The following is a 12,083-nucleotide window of genomic DNA, read 5'->3' as shown; positions in this document are numbered from 1 at the left end:
ACACACACACACACACACACACACACACACACACACCTATAAAGCTTCATTCACACCACGGAGGCACCTCTAAGCTAGGCAATTCATTTTCAAATTGATACAACAAGTCAGAGCTTAGGGTCATTAATCATCTTCTAAAATATTGAAAAACGTGTCGTTCCAAAACACTGAATTCCTCATTGAGAAACATTCACACCTCTTCCCTGTCTTTTTTCACTGATGCATCTAATACCACTGCAGACCATTAACCATGTCGAATACCATGAACAATGCTTAGTGTGTTTTAGGAGTGCTCTCCTGTGTTTCAGTTGTTCGTGAAGCATTTCATTCTTTAACTGTAGCACAGAATTCCCTCATTGAAAAATACACAATCACTCACTGTTCTGTTGTAATGCGCTATGGCAAATGACCCGCCTTACACACCAAGGAAAAGTGTGTCTGCGCTGTATGTGTGTGTAAAACTACCCATGAAGCCAGGAAGAAAAAGAGAGGCTGGTCTGCTTGTCTCAGCAGGGAGGTGCTACCGCTAATTAATAACCAGGGTCAAACTTATATCCGCTGGTGAACCTGTGGGCTTTAAGCACCCCAAAGGGAAATCCCACTGCAGGAAGCAGCATGTGCTACTCATATGTGGTGTTGCCTTCACTGGCCTGTCAGTAGATCAGACCTAATACTACTCTTTGAATAAAGTGAGACCAAACTTAAAGAGGACATAATCTGTTCATTTTCAGGTTCATATTAGTATTTTGTGCCTCTACTGGGACACGTCTCCATGCTTTAGTGTTCAAAAAGCTCTTTATTGTTCTCATACTGCCTGTGCTGCAGCATTTATTTTCACTCTCTGTCTGAGACCAGAGCCCAGTCTGCTCTGATTGGTTAGCTGCTTTAAAATGGAGCGCTAGCCAATAGAAGAGTGTTTCATAGTGATGTCACTATAATAATAATAATACTACATTACATTTATAAAGCGCTTTTCCTGGTGCTCAAAGCACTTACAAGCAAGTAAAACAAAAATAACAACAAAAGTAGAAAGTGCTAAGCTACAGTAGGAGGAATAAGGGCAAGGGGTTAGTTGATTAGGAGTTGAAGGCAAGAGTGAAAAGGTGAGTTTTGAGAGGTTGTTTGAATGATGTGAGAGTGTTGGCGGATGTGACGTGGCTGGGGAGGGAGTTCCAGAGTGTGGGGGAGGCTGCTGCGAAGGCCCTGTCACCCCAGGTCCGGAGCTTTGTCCTGATGGGCTGCAGTAGGTTAGCTTCAGCAGACCTGATGCGACGGGTGGGGGTGTGTCGTTGGATGAGGTCACAGAGGTAGGGGGGGGGCAAGGTTGTTGAGGGCTTTGAAAGTGAAAAGTAATATTTTAAAGTCAATGCGGTGTTTGATGGGGAGCCAGTGGAGGTCATGGAGGATAGGGGTGATGTGGTCGGAGCGTCGGGTGGAGGTGAGCAAGCGGGCAGCTGATTTTTGGACATATTGAAGTTTTTTTAGTGTGAATGCAGGTGATCCAAAAAGTATGCTGTTGCAGTAATCCAGTCGGATGTTATAAAGGCATGGATCAGAGTTTCAGCAGCGGTCGATGAGAGGGAGGGTCTAATGCGGGCAATGTCCTATAAATGGAAGAAAGCGTTTTTTGTGACCTGGTTGACGTGAGGGAAGAAAGTGAGGGTGGGGTCGAGGATGATGCCAAGGTTATGGATGTGAGTGGAGGGGTTGACAATGGAGCCATCGATGGTAAGAGAAAAATCTTGGGTTGAGCGGGTAAGTGAGTTTGGGCCAATGATTATAAGTTCCGATTTGTCACAGTTAAGTTTTAGAAAATTGTTTTGCATCCAAATTTTAATGTCAGTGAGGCAGGCGCTGAGCTGGGAGTGTGTGTTGAGAGGTAGAGCTGTGTGTCATCAGCATAACAGTGGAACTGGAGTTGGTGTTGACGGAGGATTTGTCCAATTGGGAGGATGTAGATGATGAACAGAACAGTACTATGTTCCTGAAGTAAACAAAGGAGTCCAATGGAGGGCGTTTCAGGCAACTTAAAGATTTATTTTGTTGCGTACGGTTTTGTTGCGTACACTACAATAAACACAGTCCTTGGTTCATATATAGAGAAGACACTGCATAGAGAACATACACTCTGTGTGTGTGTGTGTGTGTGTCTATTAGACATGCAAGTGACATTTTTTTGATGAGTGGACACCTTTCCCGCAAGTCTATATATAATGCTTCCCGGTCATTCTTAAATCGCTGCTGTCCTCCAAGTCTACAATTCAAAATATCTGCGCCCAACGTGGGGCTCGAACCCACGACCCTGAGATTAAGAGTCTCATGCTCTACCGACTGAGCTAGCCGGGCTACATATGCCAGGAAAATGGATCAGATTTCATTGCTGACTTAACCCTAAGGGCTGGGTACTTAGGGGTGGTGTGTGGAATTTTGGGGTCCACTTTCCTCAAACCCCACACAACTACAAGACTATGTATGCCCTCTACTAACAAAATAGTGGATCTGCTGATGTGTATCAAACTGTACTGGTTGATGCTGGGATGCAGTAACAACCACAAAAGTTGTTGGTTTATGTGACAGTGGACATAGTATATTGAGCTTGATTGTGTTCATCCAGTCCAGAAAAATAATAATTTGATGAGTGGACAGATCTTGCAGGCCAAAACACTTTTGGCAAACTAGGGGCTCAAACCCACTAAAATAAATCTGAAAAACTATGATCCATGATTTGGATTAGAAAAGTAAAATGGCTTAAGAAAGACTTCAGCCAGGGTACATTAGATGTGTTAGGTTGTGTTTTTGTTCTTGGTTGATGTGAAGGCTCTCATGCATGTGCGATTAATGACCTTCGGGTCCCAAAAATACTACTAACCCCAATTGAGTAATTAAATAATAGTACAGGGGTAGAGTCAACGGAGACATTTTCCTTTCATCATTCCTAAAAAAACGTTTTACTGTATATTTTGGCAAAAGCAACAGCTTCCTTAAACCTTTTACTAGATCCCACACAAAGAGTAGTTTTCAGCTGAGAGATGACTAGCCATAAAAACAAGACTAACACATAATGCATACGGCAATAGAACAGGAGAATAAGTAACAAAGAGGTACATGTAGCATATTACAGAAAGGGAGATCTTGTAAAAGAAACAACACATGTCCAGAGAAATCATCAAACACATGAGAACATTTGACATTTCTATATTCAACCCAAATGACTAAGAGAAGAGGAACATCTCAATGAAACAAAAAGTGTCAATAGTGGATTAAATGAAAGAAATTGATGAAATAAAAAATCAACATGATGAATGGATAATTACATGACAAAAGGGGTGAAATGACAATAATCACAACACCAAAACCTGATCACAAACTCAAAGATGAAAGAAAAGAAAAGACGGAAGACGAATGATGATCGGATCCAGACAAAGAAGACGCTCACCCTTCTGTACAAATTGGCAGACCGAGAGAGAGAAAGAAGGCATATGATTCGCTAGGCCCAAATGCCTTCCTCATCGTCCTATTGGTTAGTTTGGCCCAACGCAGCGTGAGTTTGGAGAGAGCAGTAAGTTAGTTTGGTGAAGCAGGAAACTGTAGAATAACAAAGTTAGTGTGGATAAGTGAAGAAGAAGTTAATGTAAAGGTTAAAAGTTCACACATATGATAGTCTGTCTTTTGAAGTTAAGAAGAGTTATCGTTAATAGGAATATTTAGAAATATTACTTGAGAGCATGCTTTCAAGTTTTGGGCATGGGCGTCACTTTGTTAAAAATAAGTGGTGGGGACACTTTTTCAGATTTAAAATACACGACTGCATTAAGCGCCCTCCCCCCCTTAAACAATACATACATATGCTTACAATACTTTTTTTGACAACTAGTGCTGTAACTTTGCTACGCTGTGGCAAAGCGTGTGAAACAATTGCTTTACAATTCTCTATTCAATTATCACTTATATCAAATATGTTGCAGTTCCAAATTGCACCACTTGGTAACCAGAAATACACCCAAAAGTGTGAACAGTCCTCAAGATTGTACATGTTCTCTGGTGAAAATAATGTGTACAATTCATTGTGCACGCTAATTTCAGAAACATTTTAACAAACTATCTTAATGCAGAGTAGTGGGGACAAAATTGTCCATTTACAAAAGTGGTTCGGGACAAATACCCAGCATCCCCAGTATAAATGATGCCTATGGTGCGGCAGGAAACAATATTTAGAGCTCAATATCCTTTGGAGAAATCTTACCTGATCTGGGGAGGGCTTGTGATTGTTGGGCTGCTCTGAGCTTGGAGAGGAGACTTTCAGGTGCTCATCTTCATAATTGTCAGACATAAGCTTCATCCGGTTTTGAGTCTACAGAGAGAGAGAGAGAAAGTTTCAAACAATTAGATCTCTAGAGAAAACAAAAAGCAGTGTATGAGTGTGATACGAGGGTAGCCATCTCGGAGTTCATTTGCAGAGAGGAGAATGTTGGTCAAATTTGACTTTTCTAACACACAGAGACAAAGAGAAAGAGATGTTGTCAAAAAGTGATGGGGATTGAGTTTAAAATGGGATGGTTGGTTCAGCTTAGATTTAAAGAGAACTAGAGACCATCTTATGGTGGAATCACACCAATTGCGACGTCAAATCTTGCCTCTGTTTTGGGCAACCTTAGTCAGACTACAGTCATCTTCAGACTCTGCCTTTGTTTTGATCCCAACTACACATCTGTCAAGTTTGTATCCTTGTTCTGTTTCACATGTTACAGCTATACTTTAAGCTTTACAGTATGTCTGGAAATAGCTATGGAGTAAAAGAGAAAGAAAGAGGGCGTCTTAATCTGTCAGTCTTGTACAATCTAAATCCCTTTAGCTTTTAACTGAGCCCTGCAAGCCCCAGGGGTTTAAGCAGGCCAGACTGAGGTGTGTAGTGTGTGCGTGTGTGTGTGTGTGTGTGTGTGTGTGTGTGTGTGTGTGTGTGTGTGTGTGTGTGTGTGTGTGTGTGTGTGTGAATAAGACTGACATACAAATGTGAATGACAACTTTCATTTGTATTTGCCTCAAAGACAGGATTTTTAAGAGTGTGTGTGTGTGGGCAAGAGAAAGAGTTAATAAGGGGTGCTGTGTGTGTCTGTGAGGACCATACACCATACAAGTGTGTGTGTGTGTGTGTGTGTGTGTGTGTATGTTTCTATGTACTTAGGTCAAGTTGAAGAAAGCCTCCCCAAACACATTATTAATTTCCTCTTTTTTCTAAAGACAACTTTAAAATAAACACAGACATGCATTTAAAACAAACATGAAAAGTTCATCTTGGAAATAGTACATCATCTAGAGTCACTGCTGTATGTTTACACACACACACACCACACACACACACACACACACACACACACACACACACACCCACACACACACACACACACACACACACACACACACACACACACACACACACACACACACACACACTCACAGCTGTGGAGTGACCTTTATTTGTCTCTATCTATGTTTGCCTCTCCACAATGTTCTCAAGGATATAATCTGCCACCATTTGATGTGTTGATTGATTCCAATCAATCAATTTAGAACAATTGATTAACAAAACAACAAATTACACAGCATACACACAAATAAAGTACTAAAATACGGTAATTAAAGTAAGTAAGTACTTTTGAAAATGCTTTAAAAATATGTCCGGATTACAGTATTTCAACACAGAAAAGCTGCAGCACTCTGCTTGGTGTCAAAATTAGAATTTCAACATCAAACAAAGACATGTTACGCACATAAACAAAATAAGGGGTAGCTGTATCGCTTAACAACATAGATGTCACCAGCAGATAAAACACTCTTGTCAGGAGTGGGATTTGAACCCATGCCTCTATTTGAAGACCAGAAAGCCCCTTTACTCAGGAAGGAGTCACTCTTTGCCCTCAAACGTAAAACTCTACAGAGTGTGGTGAAAACTGCACAGCACATCAAGAAGACAGAGCTGCCATCCATGGAGGACCTCTACACCCAGCAGCTCAGGAAGAGAGCCATCAGGATTATAAAAGACCCCCATCACTACAGCAACAAACTGTTCTATCTGCTGCCGTCTGGTAGGCGGTACCGCAGCATCCGGACTAAAACCCAAACCCACGACCCTGAGATTAAGAGTCTCATGCTCTACCGACTGAGCTAGCCGGGCTAACAACAATGCTAAAATAGGCCAAAGTTTTGAATTTCAGATAGAAGCGCCGATTGCATTCAAAAAAGGGGTACAGAGTTTGAATGAAGGGCAATCCAAAACACCCTTCTCTTGGCTTTCTCGTTTTGCCGTAGTTCTGCCGTGTTCACATTTACTCAACAAACTCGACCTGGAAGTGAAAGGTTCTAGGTTTTAAAACAACAGGTCTGAATGATCTAGGATTAATACACCCTAAAATGCGACCGCCCAACGGGGGGCTAAAGCCCAGGTAAAACACTATGTCAGGAGTGGGATTTGAACCCATGCCTCCATGTGGAGAACAGAAGTCCCTTTGCTCAGGAAGGAGCCAGTCCTTGAGTCTGGCGCCTTAGACCGCTCGGCCATCCTGACATAAAACCAATATCTCTAACAAGAGATGTCATGATAATGATAAATTAACTGTGTAACTATGTAAAGAGAGAGACAAATGTGTAAAATTCCCATGGCTATAAAAGAGAAACACTACAAAAAGTTTTAGTGTTTGGACATGTATATAATCTTGAACAAAAAAGATGGGTTTTAATGTCCTTAATACAGGAAATACCTCTTTACAAATGCAGTCAGACTTAAATTAAAGGTACATCTCTACAGTTTACGGCAGGGAACCTCCGGAGACCATTTGGTACGGCCCTCGAGGTAATTTATAAACACACGCAAAAAAGAAAAAAATTCAAGAAATCTAGACCGCAAAAAAAATTAAACAAGCGAGTGCCTGTTTTTCCTGACACGAGTCAGGGTCCTTGAACACAACACGAGCCTAACGTGTCATCACATGGTATATGTCTCGTCTGACCCAGTTCTGACGGAGAGCACCAGAACGTTGCTCCGGCACTTCACAAATTGCAGTACCCATAAGGAGCCGTACACATGCCGCAGTTTTTGCGTGGCTGTGTCTTAAAGGCCCCGGCCACACGAGGACGAAAACGGCTAAACGCATAGGATTAACGCAAACGCAATCGCAAAAAAGCTTCCGTCCACACGCAATATTCACCAGATAGTGTCTGTCCACACGAGACAGCTCCGTTTAGCTCCAACCGCTGGAGAAGCTGCAGTACATATGCAAAGCCTGTACGTGGCGCTGTAACTTCCTCCACAAAAGCAGCGAAGAAGCATGGTTGTCATGGTTGCCCTTCTGTTTATTCTCCACGGTGGGGGCCGAGGGAACCGGGCAGAGTTTTTCGCCAGTCAACGTGTATTAAAGTTTAAACCTTCCGGACAAAATTATAAAAGTGCCGGTCAAAGGTCTTCTTTGTTATTTATTGAGCTTTAAAACAAATGAATAACGACTCTATATAATATAATAATAAAATACACGGAGCCTCTCTTTTTCCTCCCTCTCTTCGGACAGCGTCAGTGTCTGTTTCATGCAGCAGCTGATCCAGTAATGAGTGACCCGGCCGACAGTAAAAACAAACATATTTATAACTAGTTTAGGTAGTTTGAGAGGTGTCTCCGTCCTGTCAGATTAGACTTCACTCGCGTTTATGTCCATATCGAGAGAAAGATAAATAATCTGAATTCAGTGTGCAGTTTACTTTGACGCGGGGGTGAGCAGCAGCAGAGGTGGGGAGGCGGGGCTATTGCCTCATCATTATCAGAAAATGATCGTATAGGGCGTACACACGGAGCCGTTTGACCCCCCAGAGCGTTGCATATGCCGTTCTATCCACCTTGGGACCCGTTATCGTTTCCGCAGTCATTTAGTGCCGTATTCGGTCGTCCTCGTGTGGCCGAACGGTCTATATGACACTAAACAGTAACGCAAACGACCGTTTTCGTCCTCGTGTGGCCGGGGCCTTAGTTGTAAGCCTAGTGGCGGCGATCTGTTCATCTGTCATATTGATCATACTGTACAGTAAATAACTTCGTTGTTATTAGCATCTGGTTAGCTAGCTATGCTAACGAATATAAGAAGCTTTTTCTACAACCAGTGAGATAAAGGCACATCTTTATATGATCATTATAGTTATAAAAAAATAAGAGAATAAAGTTAACAGGTATAAAATACTATATGACAGTAACAAAGAGTTGTTATTAATAAACAAGAATACAGTTTGAAAGGGGAGTGATTTGTAAAATATCCATAAAGAAAACAAAAATCTGCTTCCAGTTCTGTTTCATCTGGGTGTTGAGAGATGTATCCATAGATCTACTAATGTTGCTCTCAAAGTGCACCAGATTGATGCTTTTAACTTCAACATTTAAAAAATAATCTTCCCGGGAGCATGCCCCCCCGGACCCCCCTAGAGGAGGTTAGGTCCCCCTGACCCCCCCCCGACTAAATCATGTTCACATGGATATGAGACTAAATACATTTGCACACATCTTGTGTCCACATCTTTTTATTTTGGTGGTCATGCCACACCGTGCACGTGCATGCATGCGCGAGTCATGGTGAGATATCTGGATTAAGAGGTTGCTTTTTCTTTGCACAGCATGAAAGAAAGGCCAAATGAATGGGCTGTGATTTTAGTTTTTTCAAGCAGAGGTCAATCATTTGTCCCTCGGAGGATGTTGAAAACATTGAAATGGCCCTTGAGAGGAAAAAGGTTCCCCACCCCTGCTTTACGGGATTACAATTTCAGAGGTTTAAAGTGTCTGAAGTTGTAGTCTTCACAAATTCTGATTATATTTTATTGTTTAAAGAATTGTTTTTGATCTGTGATTTCCCACAAGCTTAGGGTTCCATGGATTTTATGTGTAACTGCAATATCATTTAACACCATTGTAAATGAGGTGACACACAACCAGAAACTTGAGAAAATACAATTGTAGAGCCAAGCTTTAGCCACACAGGTGCAGAACAATGGTGAAGGCCACAGCCACACATAGACCACCTGTACATGTTAACAACGTGTGTCTCTTGCAGGGGCAGATGGTGGGATACTGGTCACCTCCCCCATTTCTTCCTCTTGTTTCATTTCATAAAATACTTCACTCACTCCTCCTACACTCGTCTTTCACATAATCTTCCGAGAAACATTCCCCTCTCTCTCATCGTGTCATGGTTTTTGCTGAAGAAAAAAAAAAACTCATAAAAGAAATGAAGAAGAAAGAGACTGTGAGAAAGATTTGAGGAGAAGAAGAGTGAAGATAGCTGAGATCGCCTTGATCTACAGCCGCCTGTCTATAATGCAGCTGGGGGTCAAAGGGGAAGACACAGGAGGCACACACACACACACACACACACACACACACACACACACACACACACACACACACACACACACACACACACACTGTATATTCTTAAACACAGATGTGTTTTATGAATGTGAGTGTAAGTGAACATTTAGCATACATTTTATATTAAAGATTCCTATTGTGCTTGTTGGGGTGTTCCCTTTCCTATGATGTGTTATGTAGGTTTTTGTGCATGTCAATGGTCTACAAAGGCTCAACTCCCTGTGTTAACTCCAGAGGGACTCTCACACACTCCCCCCCCCCCCCCCCCCCCCCCCCCTGCCTGAAACGCTGCCATTGATTACTTAGAGAGCATAGTGAGATCACTATGTAACACTGGCACTTCTATTGGCTAGTATTCAAACACATTGAACAAGATAGGCTAAGGCGCGGGACATCTCTAATTGGTTAACCAATCAGAAAAGAGCCGGCCAGCGAACCAATCAGCGCAGACTGTGCTCTGGTTTCAGACAGAGGGTGAAAAGAGGTGCTGCAGCACAGGCAGTATGAGAAAAAAATAGCTTTTTGAACATTAAAGCATGGAGACATGTCCCAGTAGAGACACTACATACACCTGAAAATGAGCAGAATATGTCCTCTTTAACACCATTTTTCGCTGCATACATTGAAGTCTTTCAATAAAGTTTAAAAAAACAAATATTTTGTTAATCTCAGATAATTATAAAAAAAGACAAAGGCAGCAAAGTACATCTTCATTTTTTGTTGCTGCTACAGCTCGTTGCAAGCAGCCATACAGAACTTTGTCTGTTCATTCAAATATTTTTAAGTTGCTGATTTCAAACATTGATCTGATTCTGTAAATGTAACCTGCTCCAAAGAAACACAGGTGAAGCAGTGTTTCAAACACAAATTCAGACCAGACGTGAGATGTCAGCGGTGTTTAAGCGCTACTAAAACACTCTGACCTATGATCTACTGAAGAGTGATGGCCGTCAAAAAACACTCTGGAGAAACTGTAAAAAATAGCATTGGGGATCATCCATCACACAAGTTAACCACTTAGTTTTACTTTACGGAGCTAAACACACTGCTTTCTGTTTACACCTGCCTCATGGCAACCAAAGCTCTCTGATTTATAATCACATACAATTCCATACCGCAACTCTGTCTGTCCAACTGTCAGGCAGGTTATCAGTAGCAAAGTGTGTGCATATGTCACTCTGATGGGAGCGAGCTAAAAATACTATCCTCAGCTAACTCACTTGATGGTTACACTGCAAACACAACCACACGTGAACACACACACGGGAATATTGAGGAAGTCTCGGCTGTGATCCATCATTGAGGGACGGAAAATTATGACACCACAGAGAGAAAGAAAGAGAGAGACACACAGCATGAGGGGAGAAAAAAAAGCCCACACCCTTGACACCTAGACAGTAGAGTCTCTGTGTTGTCAGTACCCTCCTCAGAGACCCTGAGGTGTCATAAACGACTTCAAAAAGGACGGAGAGATGAGGGAGGAAGAGAGAGGAGAGTGATGTATGTTATAATGACTTCATTTGACACAGCCACTCTCCAACACTTCTCTTAAACACCAATTCAAACACTCTTTTACACACAACTGCGCACAACTTTCCTCTCTCTTGTGCATCCATCTTATTAGATCCGTTAGAACTCATTCAACCCATTAAGTGAATATTTGGCAATGTCCAATAATGCGAACATTATGCAAATACATTTAAATCAATGATTAACTTATCTGTTTTGATGATCACATCTCAGTAAGTATTATATTTCACATTTTGTGAATCAAGGTACATACAAGTAAACACAAAGCTCTTAAATCTCAGTGATGTTTGATATATTATTTGCCATTATTGTGTCTGTGTGTCTGGTAGTTGGTGCGATGACTGAGTGACTGTTGGTAGTGGTGGAATGTAATGAAGTACATTTCCGAAAATGTTGAGGTACTTTAAAAAAGTACTTTCCTTTTTTGCTTCTTTATACTTCTAATCTACTACATTTTAGAAGGCAATATTGATTCACTTGTAGTAAACAGTTATTTTGTGTTTTCTTGTAATTATTGAGTGTTCTTGTATTTTAATGTGGGTTTTTTATACCTCGGGACTGTGGGAAACAGTATTTCGATCTTTCTGTGTGTACAAACATATTTTGAGATTGACAATAAAGTTGACTTTGACTTGTACTTATCACTCCACTACATTAGTAACCATTTAAATTACCTAATAAATAAACATTGACATATAATTATAGGATATGATATCAGGCAGCAGTATATAACGTCATTAAAAGTAGCTTCACCTTTACCAGCTGTGATGAATACATTAATGCATCATTCATTATATTCCAGTGATTTAATATATAAAATGTACTGTATATAATTCTGAAATGGGTGTTTACATTTAACAAATACTTTTACTTTTGGTACTTAATGTGAGGCCAATACTTTTGGATACTTTGACTTGAGTAAGATTTTGAATGCAGGACTTTTCTTGTATTTTTACAATTTAGTATGATACTTTTACTTAAGTACATAATCCGAGTACTTCTTCCACTGGTCCCATGTTTGCAGAAAATGTGTGTAGCCCAACCATCCTGTAAGATCATGTTGAAGCAGCTATGGTAACGTTATAAATGTAATGAATGTGATAAATATCATTGGTGTACAGCCAGCAGAAGGGAAGATAAGCACTGAAGCTCCGAC

General features: G+C 41.1%; 1 protein-coding gene and 1 non-coding gene across 2 annotated transcripts in view; both read right to left on the bottom strand.

The window, feature by feature from the left end:
- The window catches only part of LOC117542865 (ELKS/Rab6-interacting/CAST family member 1-like), a gene marked incomplete at its 5' end in the record, with an annotated part of 67,110 nt that overhangs the window by 27,917 nt on the left and 27,110 nt on the right, over positions 1-12,083 (bottom strand). Inside the window, 1 exon segment of the mRNA XM_034210750.1 lies at positions 4,244-4,351. Coding sequence (XP_034066641.1) covers positions 4,244-4,351 — 108 coding nt within the window.
- trnak-cuu lies at positions 2,274-2,346 on the bottom strand. The gene has a single exon. It is a non-coding gene; the product is annotated as a tRNA-Lys (tRNA).

This window comes from Gymnodraco acuticeps, unplaced genomic scaffold (assembly GCF_902827175.1).
Source record: "Gymnodraco acuticeps unplaced genomic scaffold, fGymAcu1.1, whole genome shotgun sequence".
NCBI classification, from domain to species: Eukaryota; Metazoa; Chordata; class Actinopteri; order Perciformes; family Bathydraconidae; genus Gymnodraco; species Gymnodraco acuticeps.
Note: the sequence above shows the minus strand (reverse complement) of the source record. Positions and strands in the feature narration are given on the sequence as shown.